At 43.4% G+C, this 21,939-nt stretch overlaps 1 protein-coding gene across 1 annotated transcript; it reads right to left on the bottom strand.

Annotated features, from left to right (window-relative positions):
- Positions 1 to 223: 223 nt before the first annotated feature.
- Positions 224 to 16,369, bottom strand: ctsc (cathepsin C). Its single transcript, XM_056283074.1, has 8 exons — positions 15,985 to 16,369; positions 15,222 to 15,367; positions 13,372 to 13,535; positions 12,864 to 13,019; positions 11,950 to 12,068; positions 8,817 to 8,948; positions 5,364 to 5,596; positions 224 to 1,654 (listed from the first exon to the last, which is right to left on the bottom strand). Exons 1-8 carry the CDS (start codon positions 16,142 to 16,144, stop codon positions 1,388 to 1,390), a joined length of 1,377 nt encoding a protein of 458 aa, XP_056139049.1. The 5' UTR covers positions 16,145 to 16,369; the 3' UTR covers positions 224 to 1,387.
- Positions 16,370 to 21,939: the final 5,570 nt, after the last annotated feature.

The raw sequence follows: 21,939 nt of genomic DNA, 5'->3' as shown, positions 1-21,939 counted from the left end.
CCACAGACTAGGCCCCTCACTGCCTTGGTGCGAGATAAAACGGCATCCTGAATCAAAGACTTCCCTTATCGCTGGAAGCAAAGAATTTTATTGTGAAAAATTCTTGGAAAAACTACACATCAAAAGCAAGTAGTCTCAAACTTGAAATTATGTCAGGATACACATTTCATTTGGAAACTGAAGACAATGAAATCGCTGTTTCAATCACAAGAAGGCACTAGAAAACAGTTTAATAAGACCTTTAATTAAAAAAAAGAAATCCCTTGGATATGTTCCTTAGAGACCTCAAATCAGAGCCTCACCAGGAATTATAGCAGTCAAAAAAGGTATCAAACTGATCTCAAAAAGTTGATGCAATCGCAAAAACTCTACTGCACTGCCCTGAGATGAACCAGTGTATGGGTCCTTAGTCTGACAAGCAGTCAACACAATTAAAAAAAAAAAAGTAACCTACAACCCTACACATGCACATTCCCTTTAGATGTTTCTCCATACAATCTACTGGCTGGTATGAATTATGTATCTAGTTTCTTAAAACTCAAGTCAAGATTGCATCTACAATTACATCTTGATGCACACCATCCATTTCCCTGTCAAAAGATTAGTGCTTATTCAAGTCATGCAAGCTATAATGAAATCTGTCTCAAAGCAGATCTTGTTCATAGCGAACAAGCTCTGGCCTTGTCCCTTGTCAGATAATGCTTTAAGGAGGCACAAAAACACAACTGCAAAGTAGCTCTCTCTCTCTGATCAAGACTCATTGGACCATTTGAGAGGACAATTGCATTTTCCAATGTTTTGATTCCGGTAAAAGGCAGAGGCAATGCTTTTGATTGAAGCAGGCTTATTTAAATCTTATTTCAGAGTCTCAGCAGAAGCTAGAATTGCCTTTGTTACTTTTAACAGGGATTATAATTTTTCTAAATATTTAATCCACAGTTATGTTTGGCCCTCCAGCTAGCTGGGTGATCCTTAACCTAGTGTGAGCCAAAGAGTGCACTATGAACATTTATGTCGGGATCCTATGAACATTTATGTCGGGATCTGACCATTCAAATATAGACATTAAACAATTCATGGTCACTGTTCCATTGCACACAGGGCTGTGGCTTTTGTATGACTCTACATGATCTTAAACAAGCAAAAAAACATGTACACGCGCGCACGCAAACACACACACACACACACACACACACACACACACACACACACACACATTATTTGGTATGGAAGCGCCAAAGTTTTAAAATGTGCTTTCAGCAGTGATATTGCTCCTGAGCAGGCACGGGAAGTCTAAAATGTATAAAAATCAGGAAAGGAACGATCTATTGAATATTTCGATTTGTGCAATATTCTCCCTGCTACATGGTTTCCCAGTTTAACACTTCTACAGCATGGGGATCGGCTTGGCTGCCACTGCAATGCTCTCAATGGAACACTCGTTAACTCCCCTGCGAATCCGGAAGAAGCCCCCCTCTCCCCAGCCAGCGCCCCAGCTGTTTTTGACAATCCAGTACTTCTGCCCAGTCATGTGACATCTGCCATAGCCCACCAGAAGCACAGCATGGTTGGTCAGCTCAAAGGGGTTGTAGATGTCTCTGAGGTCTGTGTGGTGGTAGATGCCCTCCGTATAATGCATGAAGTCAGGGTATACCTGCAGGGGTTAGAAAGAAGTTGAGGGTTTGCATTCAATCTGTTAGTTTTGCTATAGTTGATATGGCTCTGAAACTGACAAAAAAGGACTATATTTCTAACTTTAAAAACCCTGTGTAGCTAGAGATTGGCATCGTTAAGAATTTAACCTCGAACGATCAAGCTGGTCATTTTGACCGTTTTGGATTTTCCAAGTTTAATAAGTTTGTGGGGAGAGAAAAAAAGACACGGACCTGCTGCTCACTGAATGGTCCTATAATTGCATATATTTCCATTAAAATGAGTTTTAGATCAATTGCACAAAAAAAAGTTACGATAAACTCTACCTATAATGACTATGACCGGTCAAAATGACCGCACGTTTATTTCCACATGATCATGTGCGTCATGTCACCATTTATAAACATAATAAAAATAATAATACATTTTATTTGTGGGCGCCTTTCAGTGCACTCAAGGACACCTTATAGAACACAGTAAAAAAAACAAAACAAGCAGCACTATCAGACAGCATAAATTCAAAACAAAGCAGGGTAGACAATAAAAAGTTAATACAACAGATAAGTATAAAATCATCATCTGCACAAAACTCAATGAAGCGTGGAGCAGACGGAACATGCCAGTTTGAAAAGGTATGTTTTGAGATGGGATTTGAAGGTTGAAAGAGAGTCAATGTTGTGAATTTCTTGTGGGAGAGAGTTCCATAGGCAGGGGGCAGAATGACTGAAGGCTCTAGTCCCCATGGTAGTCAAGCGGGCCGATGATGTAGTGAGCTGGAGAGCAGAAGAGGATCTGGGCGTGCGGGAGGGCGTGTGGATATGAAGGAGTTCGGAAAGATACGAAGGAGCTAGGTTATTAAGGGCCTTAAAGGTGAGGAGCAGGATCTTGAAGTCAATTCGGTATTTAACAGGGAGCCAATGGAGTTGCTGAAGAACAGGGGTGATATGATCTATGGAAGGAGTTCTGGTAATGATACGGGCAGCTGAATTCTGGACCAATTGAAGTTTATGAAGACACTTGAGGGGAAGACCAAGGAGAATAGAACTACAGTAGTCAATATGGGATGTAACCAGGGTGTGAGTGAGTATGGCTGTGCTGTTAGGTGTAAATGACGGGCAAAGACGATTAATATTGCATAGGTGGAAGTATGCAGACTGAGTAACATTGTTGATGTGAGCTTCAAAAGATAATGTGCTGTCCAGGATGACACCCAGACTCTTAACTTGAGGCGATGGAGAAACTATAGAATTGTCAAAAGTCAGAGAAAAACTTAGATTTAGTGCCTACTAGGAGGACCTCAGTTTTATTACCATTAAGTTTGAGGTGGTGGTATGAAAACCAGGATTTAATTTCTAGTAAGCAGTCAGAAAGGGAAGTGAGCAGAAGAGTGGAGGTAGGCTTGGTGGATAGAATAAGCTGGGTGTCATCTACGCAGCAGTGAAATTGAATGCCAAATTTCCTGAAAATGTGGCCAAGAGGTAGTAGGTAAATAACAAATAGGAGGGGTCCCAATACAGAGCCCTGGGGAATACCGGTACTAACAGGAAAGGACTGTGATCTCAAATTTTTAAGTTGGACAAACTGAGCGTAGCCAGAGAGATATAATCTAAACCAGTCAAGGGGGGGGGGCAGTTATTCCATGGAAGCTAATCTTTCTAGGAGAATGTTATGTGAGATGGTATCAAAGGCTGCACTCAGATCAAGAAGGACAAGTATGGTTAAGAGGTTATGACGTGTGTAGGTCACATCATTTCCTTTGCAAAGTTCATTGCTCTGTCCTAGAAACACACTAGCGTTCTCCAGTGCAGAGTAATAGTCTAAACTTGATTTTTAATTATTGCCAACATGTCTGGTTACAGATACCGTTACAGATGCACCATGACTACCACTGAGGTGTTGCAGTATTTACAGGCATTGGCCAGCAGCCATTTTAAATTGTCTTAATAATAGTATTAAAAGCTGTTAAAATGTTAATTTTGGTGTCAGTCATCCAGTGGAGTTGAATCAAGTGCAACTGGACTTGGTATATATCCGTGAACACGTTTCGCCTCTCATCCAATATTGAGTCGTTGTCTGACAACGACTCCAAGAGGATAAATTCTGAGTCTCATCACCAGCCAGTCAGACTAGCTTCGTCTAGTCAGAAAGGCACGAACTGAGGATGAGAGGTGAAAGGTCTTCACGGATATATACCAAGTCCAGTTGCACTTGATTCAACTCCATTGGATAACCATGACCTGGATGAATGAGAACATTCACAGACACTTTGGTGTCAGTTATTTCTTAACAGACATACTAACACATACGTTGCATTAATGTCTCAACTGGGTATTTATCTTGACAGAATATAGAGTTTAAAAACCGTGGTGGCCATTTTGAGCGTTTTTTTTTTTTTACAGTTTTCTAGTAGTTTTTAAGATTCGGTTGTTGTTTGGGACTGTTTCAATATTTATTTTAAGTTCTTTTTTTATATTTCACGTTTTATAGGCCTTGTTATGTTTGTTAGATTTAGCAATATGTGTTTTCCGTTTTGTTTTTCAGGTAATATTTTCCCTTATTCAATTTTGCTATTCAAGTTCGACCATGTCCCCCTAAGTTTAAATTGTTTAAAGATAGTATTATAGTTGTTACAATGTTAATTTTTGTGTCAGTTGTTTCCTAACAGACATACTAACATATGCAATGCATTAATGTCTCAGCTGGGTATTTATCTTGTCAGAATATAGAGTTTAAAAACCGGCCATCATTTAGACCGCCCATGGTCATTGTAGGTAGGAGTGAAATCCTGGTCATTCTAGTGTAAAAGGTACACTACTCTTACCGATACTGCTTATCGATCAGGTACTATTAACGGTTCTTTTTGTTATTTTGGTTCAAGAGAAAAAAAATGAAACAAATTAAGAACAGACTTAGCATTGCTTTATTTTATCATGTCTGGACAGAGCGTTATTTTTAATCAATAACCCATGTTAGTATAATTTAGCTAACTGTGTGGGCTCTAAGCTGCTAGCATACATAACATACCTGACGTAGATGGGGCAACGAGAGATTAACTATGAGCTAGGCAGTCAAAAACTGCACATTTCTCTGCCTGTATTTGATGTAATTTCCCCAAGATGTTTCAAAAGACTGCTTGTGTTTCAGCCCGTACATGTAAAAGTCTTGTTGCACTTGTGGCAATGAGCATTGTCAGCATCGACTCTAGTGAAGCATAACCAGACCTTTGACCATTTAGTTCTCTCTCCGCCATGGTCACTAAGAACAGGCTCTGTGTGTGTGTGTGTGTGTGTGTGTGTGAGAGTGAGTGAGTGAGTGAGTGAGTGAGTGAGTGAGTGAGTGAGTGAGTGAGTGAGTGAGTGAGTGAGTGGAGAGAGAGGAGAGAGAGAGAGAGAGAGAGAGAGCGCCACCTCTCGGCTTGCACATTGGTACGGTAAAAGGTGCAAGAAAATGTTTATGTAGCCTAAATAAATAGGAAATGTATTTTCTTAATTTCTCCAATACCGATCTGTTAGCATTGGAGCTTATCAATACTATGGGCTTTAATTATTTAGCACCAGTGCCCATTTAATATCGAGTTTCGGTACCCATCCCTATGTTTAACACAGATTTATCTATTGTCTGTGTGCATAACAATGTTTTATGCAATATGTGCATGTACAGAACAGCATTCAAATAGAACATGTTAAGTGAAAATGCATTTATATACCCACCTCAAATGCCACTGCCATGGGTCCATTCTTGATTAGTTCTAGCATCATTGCCGTCTCACTGCAGCCTCCATAAAACCCACCGACATAGCTGTATTCAGCTGTGTACAGTCGGCCACAGCTCTGAGGAAGGGCACACACAGAATTGTTCGCAGTATACGGGAAGCATGACTCCTCCACAATGCCAAAGTCCTGGGTGTACTTTCCAATCAGGTAGGGGAAACCGCCATCACAACCTTGGGAGAGAAGGTGAACATTTAGATCAGTTTGATAAGGCATGAAAAAGAAGTGACAAGCAACAATATTGTAGACCTTCTGGATTTACAAGCAAGGATAAATAACCTAATCATACCTGATAAGTTGAAGCTCAGATGTGACTGATCTCATTTAGACTTGGCATTAAACTGTTGTGAGTGATCTGATTTCTATCCAATTGCTTAAACCACATCAGGAGTTGGTTTTAGATGCATTATGGCTGCAAGTTGGCCAAGCATAAATGGATCTATTTCTCCATGTCACATGCATGAGCACTACCCCCCCCCCCAAAAAAACACCGTCTCCGACTTCAGAGGAAAATATACTTTTCCAGAGTTATGGCTTTGCGGTTTGTAGGTTTTCCTTCACACCAAAAATAGGCCAGTGTCACCTGCCAATAGTCAAATGCACCAAAATATCCAGAGGTCACTCCCCCAGTCACTGTCAGTGTAAGTACCAAGTACCACCGTCTCACCTCACACTGTAGTATTATCCGTGACAGTAATACTGTATCTGGTGACGCAATTTTCACCATAAAACCACGGCGATTTTGAAATTTGCTCTCTCTCACTTTGGACCGTGCATCTACAGCACTCAAAGAGATCCCTTTCCGCATAAGAAAAAAGGATCACTTTCTTCACATTACTACCGGCCACAGTTTTACTGGAAGATAACCTAGTCTTGTTCATCTGCTAATCAGCTGTTATAACCTGTTACGTTTCCTGCAAGATATGCAGTTTCCACAGAAAGAGAAGGTGACCGGATCGCTTTTTTTAAAATTTATTTATTTCCCCTCCTTGTTCATCCCAATTGTATCCAGCCAACTCTTCCGAGCCGTCCCGGTCGCTGCTCCACCCCCTCTGCTGATCTGTAGACTACCACATGTCTCCTCCGACACATGTGGAGTCGCCAGCCGCTTCTTTTCGTCTGACAGTGAGGAGTTTCACCAGGGGGATGTGGCGCGTGGGAGGATCACACTATTCCCCCCAGTCCCCCCCCCCCCACACACACACACACACAGGCAGGCACCCCGACCGACCAGAGGAGGCATTAATGCAGCGACCAGGACACATACCCGTATCTGCCTTCTCACCCGCAGACACGGCCAATTGTGTCTCTAGGGACGCCCGACCAAGCCGGAGGTAACATGAGGATTCAATCCGGCGATCCCCCGTGTTGGTAGGCAACGGAATAGTCCGCTACGCTACCCAGACACCCCCATTTTATTTCTTAAACGTCAATGCAATCGCAGCTAAGACTCTTCCAAGATCAGACAATGGACAGAACATTGAGGAATTTTCAGCGGACAAGCTGCTGACAGAAGAGACTTTGTTTTCTGTGGACCAACATTGACGCCGGACAGCACGAAAAAGAAACTGTTTTCCCAAACCTGCACCCATGGTACTCATCAGAAAACAAGGACTCTGATTGCAGCAAGAGCGATGATCAAGTAAGGCTTTGCATTTGGGCAGAGTTAGTTTAATAGCTGGTCTAATTATCTCATGTATAAAGTGTTACCATAGGCCGACTGCTAGTTTTCTTTTGTTCGCATCTCCCCTTGTTAATTGAGAAAAGTACTATTGGTTGAATTCATTCGCTGTTCAGTTGCGCACACTGATCCACATAGAGGTCCCCCCCCCCTTCTTTTTTCTCCCCAACTGTACTTGGCCAATTACCCTATTTTCCGAGCCATCCTGGTCGCTGCTCCACCCCCTCTGCCAATCGGGGGGGGGGGGGGGGGGCTGCAGACTACCACATGCCTCCTCCGATACATGTGGAGTCCCAGGCGCCCTAAACGACCAGAGGGGGCGCTAGTGCAGCGACCAGGACACATACCCACAGCCGGCTTCCCACCCGCAGACACGGCCAACTGTGTCTGTAGGGATGCCCGACCAAGCCGGACATAACACTAGGGTTCGAACCGGCGATCCTCTGCGTTGGTAGGCAATGGAATAGACCGCCACGCCACCCAGACGCCGATCCACATAGAGTTTGCTAGATGGACCGTCTGCTTTCTTTGTGTTCATTTCCTACTTTCATTTTAGATTCTACCTTGGTAGATAGTCTTAATAACTCTTTTTTTTTTGCCTCAGTCTTATCACACTCTTTCACTGTATGCCATCTCGCCTGTGCAGCCGCGTGCAGTCTCTCTCACAAACACAACCTCGCTTTTTTCTTTTGCCGCCATTTCCTCGCCCCCCCCCCCCCCACACACACACACACATTTTCCATCTCGCTAACATATAACCCACTCTTACAAATATTCACTCCTACACCTGTACAATATTTGCAGAGCCTCACTACCTCATATCACCTTTTGTGGCTTGATCACTACATTGCTGCTCATCATTGACTGTACCTGATCAGTATTAAGATAATTTGTGTTTTTTAGTATTAGTCAACTTTCTTTTATTGATTGCTTTAATAAATTGTTTTCATTGAAGTAAGTCGTTGTCCTGCCTATTCTGTGACAATATTTATTGAGGCCTTCCCCTGCCAATCGAAGTACTCCAATCGGTGCAACATTGATTATTTCCATCAACTTGAATGGTTCAATTATAACTATTGAACAGCAAAATTAATGATTTTTAATTTTGAGACCAAAATGATTGGTTTTTAAGTTTATGAGACTGATTTAATGGGACAATTTGATTTATTCCATCATTTTTTGTAGTTTAATTATAAAATATTAAACAGTAAAATTAATGGTTAATTAATTTATGAGACTGATTTTATGAGACTGATTTGATAACCCTGTTGCACCCACAGCTATATAAAACAGCTTTCTCTCCTGCTGCTTCCTACAACTGAAAAGCCACCAGAGCTAGGCTCTCCCTGTAGCTTGCATAAGACTCAAGAAGGCAAAGCCCATTTCAGCAGCCCTTGCCATCGATACACGAGGCACCTGCAGCCATATTGCAACATGGGTTATATTTAACTTCTCAGTTATCTCCTGGTTTCTATCCTAAGTTATGATGACACTGTGGATATTGATGGCAAATGACAATTGGTTAGTGTCATAATGCTTGATTTAAAAAAATAAATTGGATGTTATAGTCTAGTGTTAATAGAAAATAAGCATAATTCATACATAATGAAATCTCATATCATTTGCATGTTGATAGCATCTCCTCTACAATGGCATTAAAGATGGAATCGTTACAGCAATAGCCTCAGGTCTAAGATGCTGCAATGTGGTACCTTGGGAATATTGGGAACAGGAGACAACTTGCTGTGGACTGAGGATGGGAGTCACTGTGTTGTTGGTTAGGATTCTGATGCGAGCCTCCAGCATCCCCATCGTGGCAAAGGAGTAGCAGCTACCACATGATTCTGAAACAGGAAGGGGATTTATCCTGATGTTAAAGAAGAGGTTAACATTTCTTACTACAGTACTAAACTAAATAATGAGATTAAGTGATCATTACTCAGTTAGCAGTGAAATTTAGCTTCCCTGTATAGCAAAAATATTGAGGAACGCTTGAGTGAAGGTTAAGAACTGTTTCAAAGCACACAGGCTTTGGCACAAAGATAAGCATGGTGATAAATAGTGTAACGACCACCAATGACTAGACTCGCTACCCCTTGGCTAAGGGGTCGGACCCTTAAGCTGACTTGTTAACATATTCGCCAGTGGTGCGGGAGACCCGGGTTCGCGTCCCAGCTGCGGCGGTTCCCTGCTGCCCCCCGAATTCGCTAGAATATTATGTTTAGGCCCCATTATCAAGATCCTGACATCTTCAACCACGCCCTATTACAATACTGGTGAGGGGGCGAATACGGAAAGGTCTTCACTTGAATGTTTCAAATGATCATGGGTGAGAGCATCCAATTTCACAAATATGAGCTGTAGAAAATAGAGATGTGCAAATCAAGTCAGATGTTTTTTAACGTCGATAAGTCGGGAGGTTGTCCAAATGAAGTCAACTTGTCTGTCTCAATTAGGCTCCACTTTTCCTGGATCTGCTTGCTTCAGTGAAGACTTACGTAGGTCTACAGACATTGACAATAAGAGATGTATCTGAACAAGCATTTCCCTGGGAAAAATAAATAAATAAATAAACGAAAAAAAGTGACATCTAGTACAGCCCCTATCATTTTTCCAGTGACATAAATCTTGCAAGAGCTCCAAAAAAAATATTGAATCGGATGAATATTCAAATGTGTCCAAATACCTTCACTTTTTGTAAAAGTTCAATTTGACCTATTCACAAGTGGGTGGGTGGCGGCAGTCTGTGCTGTCTCTAAAACAGCAAAAAAAAAAAAATCCATTTTAATTGAAGGTGTGCCAGTAAAATCTATTCTAGTTAACCATTTAGTATCTATATAATCAATTTAACCCATTACATCTCCAATCTATCTAGGAGAAACGTTGTTATGGACTATGATATCTTTCCTAATTTGCAAACTATTTACTGCTTGCTACCGCCCAGGGCTGCTGCAATATAACTCCCACCGCTAGTGGCAGTACTGCGCACAATGTGACAAGGCAGCACTAAGTGAGCAAAACGGCGTGCCATTTGACTGTACGTGTTCTTTGCCATCTACGTTAATGTATTTCCCTGACGTACCTTTAATCAAAGTGGACATTTTGGGGTGCCCCGTGGCTCACCTGGTAGAGTGCGTACCACATAAGGCTTCCCTGTATAGCAAAAATAGTCCTTACCGCAGCGGACCGGGTTCGAATTCAGCCCGGGCCCTTTGCTGCATATCATCCCCTCTCTCCCCCCTGCCCTTCCTGTTTTTATGCCATCACTCTGAATAAAATGGAAAATGCCGTAAAAAAAAAAGTGGACATTTTGTTACTTTAGAGACAACACAAACTGCCACCCGTAAACAAGACTTGTTGGATTTTCACAAAATATGGGTGTATTTTGGGCGTCCCGGTAGCGCGGCGGTCTATTCTGTTGCCCACCAACATGGGGATCGCCTGTTCGAATCCCCGTTACTTCCGGCTTGGTCGGGTGTCCCTACAGACACAATTCGCCTTGTCTGTGGGTGGGAAGCCGGATGTGGGTATGTGTCCTGGTTGCTGCACTAGCGCCTCCTCTGGTCGGTCCAGGCGCCTGTTCGGGGAGGAGGGGGAACTGGGGGGGACTAGCGTGATCCTCCCACGCGCTGCGTCCCCCTGGCGAAACTCCTCACTGTCAGGTGAAAAGAAGCGGCTGGCGACTCAACATGTATGGGAGGAGGCATGTGGTAGTCTGCAGCCCTCCCCGGATCGGCAGAGGGGGTGGCGCAATGACTGGGACGGCTCGGAAGAGTGGGGTAATTAGCCAAGTACAATTGAGGAGAAAAGGATGGGGGGAGAAAAGAAAATATGGCCGTATTTTAGATATTTGTCCAATTTGACATTTTTAGAGCTCTTGCAAGACCTGTGTCCCTTGAAAATGGTAAGAGCTCTTACGATCGGAGCTAGTGACGTTGCCAAACTGATGTAGGACTAATCTACATATGGACACTGGCAAATCCATCCAGAAAAAAAAAAAGTTGATAATCTAGTAGTCGACTATTCTTACCTATTGTTCCACCTCATAATTTTCAATTTGTAAAAAGGTTTAGGGGACGGAAAAAAAAATCATAACCATGCTTCAGGTTTGTGACCCACAGTAGCTTGAAGTCAGCGTGCAGTCTTACACAGCTTTTACTAAATACATAATTCTTCAGCGCCGATACACCACGATCTGAAGCAATGATCCAAGTCTTGAGCCATCCGACACTTTTTGTGTTTTTACAAACTAAAAAAGGATCCGGCAGTATTCCAGATGACTCATGGAGGTTTTGGTGAAATAAGCTCCACATATTTATCACACAGCAGCCCTGCGGTGGGCTATTCAAACACTCTAGCCCTCTCCAGAGCATCAGTGGCCCTCTCAGCCACACAGTGCGTATAATCCCTCTATGCACACAAGGCTTTTCAGAGACATTGCAGGAGACAAGGGAGCATTAGTAAGGCACATACAGACCCGTCAAAGAAAAAAGGGGGCGAACTGCTGTTCAGCGTCTGCCCTTGTTGGCAGCTGCTCAAATGCAGAGGCTTTGCTTTGTGTATCCCTGATCCGGTACTGAACGTTTGTGTCCAGTGTGTAATTTGCGGTCTGTTGCGTATGTGTATGGATAGTTCGTTCATCATACCTAAAATCTGTTCAGGAACTGAGAATGACACGTTCTCACCTCACTTCGCTTGAGAATTTTCCCCTGGGACAACTGGTTTAAGGTCTATGCTGGTGCTTGGTCCCAAGGTCAAGGCCCAGATATTTTCTAGATGTTCGAGATAATGTGAAAAGTAAAAAAAAAAAAAAGTAACTGGGATGCTGATTGCTGATGAAGTTACCTTGGTTTCGGACAGGGCTAAGAAAGTTGACACCATTGACGTTCCTCCAGTCCCAGTGCTCAGGTAGTGCTGCGGCCATCTTTGCTACACCAGCTCTCACCGCAGAGGGCTGAATTCGACTTTGGTAAGAGTACAATAGAGTAATTCAAATGCATTGTACTTACACAGTTAAAATTCAATATGATAAGCACACCTAAGCTAGATGAGAAAAAGAGAACAAATCTCTCTGACCAAGGCACTCCGTGTAATTAAAATGTCTTTATTGGAACTTGGACATATCCAAAAAGGACCTAAAAATGCCCACGCGTAGCGGCTCGGGCCTTCTTCAGGGCATAGTGCACACCTAAGCTAATTTGGAAGGGGACAGTGACACTATGACTAGAGTCAAGTCAAGTCAATTTTATTTGTATAGCCCAATATCACAGATTTGCCTCAGTGGGCTTTACAGCAACATAACATCCAGTCCTTAGACCCTCTCATCAGATAAGGAACAACTCCCTAAAAAAAACCTTTAACAGGGAGAAAAAATAGGAAGAAAAGTCTTGCCAGGGACACTGACTACAAGCTAAGGGGAGGTGTTTCAAAAGGCTCAAGTGCATCTCTAAATAGAGCTTTAACTATATATATATATATATATATATATATATATATATATATATATATATATATATATATAAAGTTTTGCGCTACTGCAGTAAATTACAAGCCATGACCTGCCCTTAAGTAGTGACCAGTTTACCCAGATTTCTTGGTGACCTCAAGAGTCTACAAGACAGCACTAATCCCCATCACACAATTATCCTGGCAGATTTAGAGAACTGGCACCACCTCTAGGCCAAAAAGCCATTAACTGTCATTTATCATTTCAATGGAGTTCTGACAGCGAGAAATATTACAGTAGTCTGTGTACTTACAGGGGGATGTTGGAGGCAGGACCACCAGCTCTGAAGTACAGGTCCTTCAGAGTGTATAGCTCATGTTCTGGGTAGTGGACAGCCTTCCAGGAACTCTGAACAGCGTTGATGGATTCAATGAACTCAGGGTTGTGTTTGTACTGCCGCTCAAGCAGGCTGAAAGGGGAAAAGGTGATGCATTAGAAAAGCATGCAATAGGCTACCTGTGACAGTCTGATTTTAAAATCAAACTTTATTTCACGTGTCCAGTAAGCTCCTTGTATGTTGCCAGTACAAAACTCAAGAACTTCCCTGAACACTTCTTCACAAATGGCACATAAGAATGTTCAGTGGACAAATACAGTGAACAATGCTGCAGAGCATTTTTAGACTAGAATCAGGCCAATACCAGCCTAAAAACTACATGTGAGAATCCCACATTGCTCAAAGCATACCAAGCAAACCCAGGGATAACTTTGGAGGTCTTCTAAGTTTATAAACGGCATTGTTATACACCACAGCTACTCACCCGCGGTCTGTGCTTTGGAAAAGGGCCTTGTACTCTGTCCGTGGGGGTATTGGTTCTACCCTTTTAGCTACAAAACATGCCCAGTTACGTCCCAGGACATCATGGACCCACCCTGGCAGAGTCTGGTCACAGTAGCTAGTCACCTTTGAACCCTCCTCAGAGTACTGGAAAAATGCAGTGACATTTGTGTTGCCTCAGTAAATAAAGTTCAATTTTGTCTAAGGATATGCAGAGCAATTAGATGTCATTGAGGAAACCATGACATAGACATGTTTAAACTTCCACTTGTCAAAGATTTGATCTCAAATTCCACATCGGCAATTGACCAGAATGCTGGTAGTGATCGGATGTAAATGGATTGTGTGCTTTCAAATCCTTCAAGGAAGAATAGGATGATAATTTACTGCTGGCAACCGTAACTGGTGCTAGGTGCCTTATGCCATGGCAAAATAACTCCAAGATGCTCTCCATGATACGCTCAAGTTCCCGCTTACTGGGGGGAGGTTTTAAGATAAGTTATACCGATTAGTTCATCTGCATGGTTAGCTGTCAAGAGAAAAGACCAATCATACATCAAGCAGGAAGGAGACAAAAACTGATTGGACAGGGGGGGGGGGGGGGTCCACTGCCTTCAGAAGTGCAGTGCAAAAATAACCAAATTATGTTTCTCTTACAAGATAGTGACTCATTCCTTCAAGTTGTGGGGGGGGGGTCAAAATGTGACATCTCTTTTTGTGTGACTTTTGTCAGCCCTCTCTGTAGTTCAAAGCCAGACTGACATCCTCCTTTTAATAAGGGCAAGACTCATTCCTTCTGATTACTGGTCACACTTAAAAATCCAAAACTTGATGCCTTAACCAGAGCCAAGCATATATGAAATGATTCACTATTCAATTTCTTCCCATTTGAAGCCTTAAATTGCTACACATCTAGAACTGGTTTTTAATAGCTTAAAAAAAATCCATCAGTAACAAGTGAATTTTTATGATACTAACAGGGCAGGAATAAATCCCCACTACAGTGTTTCTCCTAAATGTAACTTGAGTATTTGAACACATTTGAATTCAGAACACCATCAACAAAATTTAATCTCATGTGACCACAAGACAGTTTGGAAAATGTTATTTGTGGAGTCGAGACAATGAGCAAGTTGAACCATGAATCATAGGTGACAAAGTGTAGAAAAGACAGGCCGCAACACTTCCCGTTACCGTCATGTGACTGAAGGGGTATGAGACAAGACAGCAAAAATTGAGTCTTAAATGTTACAAATGTACAAACATGTTTCAATGAATTTTTATCCAATTCAAGTACAGTGACTTGTCTTTTTCTCATCATTCATTGAACAGTCAAGATGGTTACACTCCAACACTTACCTCATGCAAGTAGATAGGCAAAGTGATAGTGAAATGGATACGGAAACTAAACCTTAAGTGTAACAGCATTCCAGGTGTTTTTTTGTTTGACCAACTTCTACAATTGGACTACTGTACAACATTGCTTTCTACATCATTTCAAAGACCAGCTTTTCTTGTATTACTTTAAATGAGAACGGGTATATAGTGAATTAAAAGTCAAAATGTGAAACTGTCAGTACACACTGTTTTCAGTCAGGATTTGAAAGGGGGGTTTCGTCTTTCCACTGCATAATTTGCTATCATTACTTTTCGCTTGTTTCGTGCAAAGTTCACTAAGTTACATTGTTTTATATTAACAGAGCTTGCTAGATTGCTTTGGCGTGCTGAAACTTAAGCAATCACAGCATTACTGCAGCTTTTGCTGTATCCAGGTAGACTCTTCAGTGAGTATTTCTTGACTTGGTAAGCCCTGAGCGATTCATACTTCTTTACCTTGAAGAAGCCAAACCATTTGTAATCGTTGATGACCACTTCGAAGCCCTGGTTGTAGATGAGTGTGAAAAAGCCGGTGTTCCCCATGTCGTCTCTGGCTACAGACAGCTTCTCCAGGGTCACGGTCACCAGTTTTACACCCGTGGCTGGAGGAGCAATGTAAATACCCATTATGGCACAAAAGGGCAGTTATAAGCATGTAATTTCCTTAGTTGATCACTTGGCCCTGTTGGACCCTCTGACACACAAATGCAGACAAACTCTGATGAGCAAATACACAATTCCCACTCCTTAAAAAAACAAAAACATTTTCCATGACTTTTGCTTGGATAGACCTGAGAGCCATTGCTCAGAGAAGGTCATATTATCCTGTATTAATGAGTGGAAGCCTCAATGGTCCCTAAATAGACTGCAACTCTCAGCTGATCACTGAGTATATCACCCAAACTTCAGGCACCGATCGAGTTAAATGCAGTCCGACAATTTTACATGACCTCGCATTCGGGCAATTTGACCACGTTTTCCATGGCTGCAAAACCAAAGCCAGTAAGCTTCCCGATCTTCCAGCACACACGTGAACCCTGAAGACGTATCACTGGAGTAGTGATGCGACATCAAGTCTTAATGCACGCTCAGTGATCCGGGTAGGAAAATCACAGTTCATGCGTGTGGACACAACAAGACGAAAGTAAGCTATTAGAGCCGAGGCTTTACAATATAACCCCCCCCCCCATACTGCCGTTTCCTTGGCGCGATTCCTCACCTTCATTGGAACAGTTCACGTTTTTGTCGTGGCCTCCTTTAGACACCTGGAAAACCCACGTTCCCAGTAAGTCCTCGTACGAGCAGTTGGCAGGTGTGTCACACAGGGACCCGTCCACCCACAGAGAGAGGACGCACACTAGCAAGCCACTAGCCCTCATCGCGACGTACGCTTCACTTACCTTTAAAAACCCTATAAATAACTACTAGGAGGGAGGGAGGGGGAGACTCTGTATCCTCTAAAGACAGCCTACAACTGCACCCCAAGCCTTCATTCGGTTATATTAGCGCGCACCACAAATTTGAGACTGCGGGGTTTGAAGCCTTCTGTGTCCCCCCCGCTTGTTTTTAAGTACGCTACTCGAGGAAACTTTCGATTTGCTGGACATGTGACCACACCGGCGCATGCGCAGTGCAGGCGAGAGAAGGCGGAGGGGAGGGGGATACTGGAAGATCAGTGGAGCGCTTGTTTGGTGACGCGGCTTTTTAACCGAGTGGGCGGATTTTTCTCCCAAAACAGTTTGTTACGCAGTCCGGCGGGGCTTCAACCCCGCCACGAGTCACTGCCAATAAAGCGCCTTGAAACGACACTCTTGACGCCTGAGGAAATGATTAATGAGCCGTCCTCTGGTACATTAGGAGCTACTACTACTACTGCTACTACTACTACTACTACTAGTAGTAGTACTTCTGGCTGCTCCCATTAGGGGGCGCCACAGCAGATCATCCGTTTCCATGTCTTCCTGTCCTCTGCATCTTCCTTTGGCACACCAGCCACCTGCATGTCCTCCCTCACCATATCCATAAACCTCCTCTCTGGCCTTCCTCTTCTCCTCTTCCCTGGCAGCTCCATGTTCAGCATCCTTCTCCCAATATACCCAGCATCTCTCCTCCACACATGTCCAAGCCATCTCACTCTCGCCTCTCTTGCTTTGTCTCCAAACCGTCTAGCCTGAGCGGTCCCTCTAACATACTCGTTCCTAATCCTGTCCTTCTTCATCACTCCCAATGGCAATCTTAGCATCTTCAACTCTGCCACCTCCAGCTCCACCTCCTGTCTTTTCGTCAAGGCCAATCCAAAAATTGTGATGACTTGTTAGTTTTGTGAGAAAACAAGCTTTCGCCACGCATTATGGCGGCAGCCAGGGCAAATCTCCATGTCCTATATTTCTGATGTTGCTGGCTGTACATTTAATACATCTAATTTGAATTGTGGGAAAACAAGTATGTGTGTACGTGAAAATACACCTGGGGTCTCTCACTCGTACCATTAGAGCAAATCTCTCCCCTTCCCCCATCTTTAGGTGACATCTCCATGTTTCAGTCGTGTGATTTTTTTCTTCAGCTGCAGCTGGTGAAATTAATTATGAAAGTGGAAATTAAAACTCTCAAAATATCCCCGACAGGCTAGTCGTTGCTTTTTCTCTCTCAGTCCCTCTAAAGTAACTATCTCTTTATTTGCATTTTTTTTTGCTTTCAATTAATTGACATTTTGAAAGAGACGGTTGACAATGACAATACAAGTGTTGGAAAAGTGTAGTCCAGATAAATACAAGAATCTGGATTCGGTGCACACCCCTCAAATCATTTTGTGCAAAAGAAAACAATTGAAAAAAGCTGTGTGTTAGCACAGCAACACAGGTATACATTATTCATTTAGCCGTGAACCAAATACAAAGTTTATACTGTTGTTGTTTCCCGATAGGGGTTTGTCTGTCTTGCTCTATTGAATAGAACCGGAAGACCAGTTAACGGTACCAGCTTGGTTGTGTGGTAAATATTAGCTGAAGCCAGTAGAGAGGATGACCAAGAGCTCAGCGTTGCTGATTTGAAACCCAACACCACTGCAAAATCTGTGTTTCTGTGACTGTTTCGTGTTTAGTTGAAGTCGAGTCTACGATGCCCCGCCCACCATTGTGGCACAAGCGTTTAATCAAGGTATTAAATGTATCGGTCTTTCGGACTTGGGCCGTTTCCATGGGCAACGCGACGCCGTGCGCCATCTTCCAAGGATCAGAGGCATTGTGACGTCACGACCGAAAGCTCGATCGCTCTGGAGCCACTGTAACGTTGCATTACCCTGTAATTAAACTGTTATTAGCAGACGTCTTGTTTTGCTTCAGTGTGTTCCTCCTTATCTGTACAGTATATTCAGCTACCATGACTGCATATATACTGTAGAGAATTCGGGGGACAACCACAGGAACTGCCGCGGCCGGGACGCGAACCCGTATCGCCCGCACCGCGGGAGACATCGCTAACCGCTCGACTAAAGGGTTAGACTCGCGAGCCAGCGGCCAGCGTGTCTTCTTATCCATGCACGTTACAATACTATGACTGCGCAGTGTTTTTGTCTGCGTCGTGTGGAGGGCGGGGGGGAGGTGTGTCGAAGGTGTCTGGCTGGGAGAGCCGGCGTTGGATCGGCTGAGGGAGCTCGGTCTGCTTCGTCCGATGGGCCCAGGGACCACGGGCCCCCGCCTGGAGCTGCGCCCGGGGAGGAAACAGCGAGGGCGGTCTGGCAGGACGCGGAAGCGAGGCAGGCTAAGCTAACTGCTAGCCCACGCAGACCGGAAGTTCCAACAGTCATCCTGGCTGGCGTTTTTTCTGTGGACAGAGGCTCTTTTTTTTGGACTGCATTGCAGTGAGTGGATTGTGTTGTTAATTGTTTGTGTTTTTGTTGCTTTGTTCTCTCTGTTTTTGTATGTTTTTGGTGGTGAAGTTTTTGGGAAATTTTGGATGTGTTTTTTTGTGTGTTGCACTGCTGTGGGCTGGGAGAAACGAAATTCCGTGTCTTTATTTAGCAAGTACCTTTAAGAAATGACAATAAATAGTTCCTGATTCCTGATTCCTATGGTGTTATTCTGACAACACAACAAAGTAACCCCCCCCCCCCCCCCGGTGTCACATCAGTTTTCAGCTCCCTATCTCGACAGGGGGAGATCTCTGTACAGAGTGAGTTTCAAAACAGGACAGCCAGAGCTGGTAGGAGTCCTGCTTTGTTAAGGGGGTGCTCCTGGAGGACTGAAGCTCATCTTCTTGGTATCAAGCGCGCATGGCGGTCCCCCTGTGGTCTCTGCCTTACCCTACACAGCTGAACAGATCGTTGCGAGCTGACTGCCGGGTGGATTGGTTGCGCTTCAGAGGAGCTTCCCTGGGGAAGTCGATGGAGTAAATTGCAAAACACTGAAAGCCATTTAAAAGGCATGAGCTGCTGGGCCCCTCATCAGTGCCGCGTTGCCCTGGGACCGTCTGGCGGGAATTGACTTTAAAACACTCATGAAACCTGATCCTCAAAAACCAGCCTCGCTACAGTCCAGAAACGGTGGCGTTAGTGTGTGTATGCGAGTGTCGTTGTGTCTACAAACAGGTCTGTGGTTAAAGGGCTTATTTTAGCCAGTGGGCATGTTCGGGGAAGTGTTGGAGGCCCTAATCACCATGGTTACTGTAGCATAGACTGATTCATCTGCTTAGCAGACCATAATAAGCATTCATCTGAAGAAGGGACTGAAGAGATATTAGTCACGTCATCTCATTACCGCCATTCCATTACACTCAGTGTGTGTGTTGTGTGTGTTTGTTTGTGTGTTTGTGTGTTTGTGTGTTTGTTTTGCAAAGCTAAGTGTGAATATTAGCATCTGCATACGTGAGTCTGTGTGCAGATAGAAAAGGTAAAAGGAAGTGGCAGGAGAGTGGAGATAAGAGTCAGGAGGAGGGTGTTACGTTTATTAGCGCCCTGAACATGCCGGTGCTCCTTCTACAAGTGACCTGTTGAAACCACGTCTCAATCTCGGTACCGCTCGGTACCACTCGGTACCGCTCACACCGCCTCTCACAGGAAATTAAAACTCGAGTGACTTGCAGACATGTATGGTGGCAGCCAGAGGCCTTTCCCTCCTTCAAATTCTCTCTCTCGCTCTCTCTCTCTCTCTCTCTCTCTCTCTCTCTCTCTCTCTCTCTCTCTCGTCATGTTGAGCTGTTGTTTTGCAGGATGGTCAAGGCCAGGACAAGAGTAGACTTCAATTATTACAAGGCCATGAAAGATCTGGACACCTTCACAGCTGTGTGGTGTTATAAAGGGGTGCTGTGTTCCACCATAAAGGATGAGCTGGTTTTTCTGCAGAGCTCGGATAAAAGGGGTCTTACCTGTTTTTAATTTTTTTTGAGTTGTTGTTGAATGATTGTTTTTTGGGATTGTGAAAAGATGCTTACTGAGTGTTTGTACATTGACAAGTATTGGTGATGTTAAGAAAGATTTCAAGTCTGTTTTTTTGTTAAATTTTTTTTGTTAAATAAAGACTTGCTTTAAAATTCAAATCCTCTCTCTCTCGCTTTCTCTCCCCCACACGCAGATTTCTTCATTTCTTTTTTTTCCTTTCTCTTATTCTCGTTCAGTTCAACCGTTCTCTCTACCCGTCTCATGGGCTTCTCTCTCACATACACACAAAACCTCAAACCGGTTTCACATCTACACCCTACCACATATACAGTGTGTGGTTAGAAAGAGAAGGTACACAGGTGTGATGCCAGTGTGTGTGCATGCGTGCATGCATTTGTGGATGCATGCATGTTTGGGTGCCCCTACTCTGTATTCCTGACACAATTTCTCATCCATTCATTTTTCACTACATAAAAAAAAAACAACCTCACTTCTCACATCTAGCTTTTTTCACCCCCCCCCCCCCACAGCAGATCTTCCATTCACGAGGCTGTTTGTCAAAAAAGCATGCCGTCAGTGAAAGTTGTGATGAAGCCATCCAGAAGCAGATGGCATCGCAGGCATGCAACGGCTGAGTGGTCGGGGCCGGGAGCACGTACAGGACCGGGCGAGATGGTGGCTCCGTCGTGTGATGTGAAAGTGGGCGCACCGAGAGCTCACTTCCTGTTATGGGGGAGTTTGGCCTTCATTGGTTTTGCAAAAGTCATTGGCGTGTTTCCTTCCCTATAGTTATGTCACTGAAACAAATGTGAATACTAAAACTAAAAAAGAAAACCAATACTAATAGAATTTATAACACTTCCACTACTACTACTACTATTATTACTATTAGCACTACTACGACTGCTATAATAATAATAATAATAATGTTAATAGTAATAGTCATAATCATAATCATTCCTATTATTAAAGTAACCAAGTATGCTATTTCAAAACCAAATACTTTATATAGTGGACACATAAGAAAGGCTAAGTTACCAAATCGCAATAAAAAAAGAAAAAGAGGAATTCAGGAATAGATCATAGGAACATTTATTCATTTTGATATAATTCAAGGCTGAGTGGATTTGTGAAAATGAAGTCCCTGAACAATACATAATAAACATGCACACCAACCTGAAATGACATGATGACAATACGCTGCCAAACACGACTGGCACTTTGCCATTGATCTGCATAACAAAGGAGGAAAGCGCCACCTAGCTTTACAGTGATTTTAATAAAACATCTAATAAAGCCTGGTTGAATGTATTGGGTCATGCTTATCAATACCTGCTAGTCACCCTGAAGCCACTGTAAAGCACAGGGCCCTCCTGTAAAGCACAAGGTCCTCCTGTAAAGCATGGGACCCTCCTGTAAAGCACGGGGCCCTCCTGTAAATCACGGGGCCCTCCTGTACAGCATGGGGCCCTCCTGGCTAGTGGCAATACCCTGAGATAAAGCATAAAGGCCATGTTGGAATATACATTTTCAGTTTATATTTCAGTTTTAATTATCTGAACTTCAGGAGTTGTGTATTTGTGGTACCAGCAAGAGTTAAAGGGAAGGTTTAGAAGATGGTTTTGAGACCAGCTATGTTATATGGTTTGGAGACAGCGGCACTGATGAAAAGACAGGAGGCGGAGCTGGAGGTGGCAGAGTTGAAGATGCTAAGATTGTCATTGGGAGTGACGAAGAAGGACAGGATTATGAACGAGTGTGTTAGAGGGACAGCTCAGGTTGGACGGTTTGGAGACAAAG

This window comes from Lampris incognitus, chromosome 7 (assembly GCF_029633865.1).
Source record: "Lampris incognitus isolate fLamInc1 chromosome 7, fLamInc1.hap2, whole genome shotgun sequence".
NCBI lineage: Eukaryota > Metazoa > Chordata > Actinopteri > Lampriformes > Lampridae > Lampris > Lampris incognitus.
Note: the sequence above shows the minus strand (reverse complement) of the source record. Positions and strands in the feature narration are given on the sequence as shown.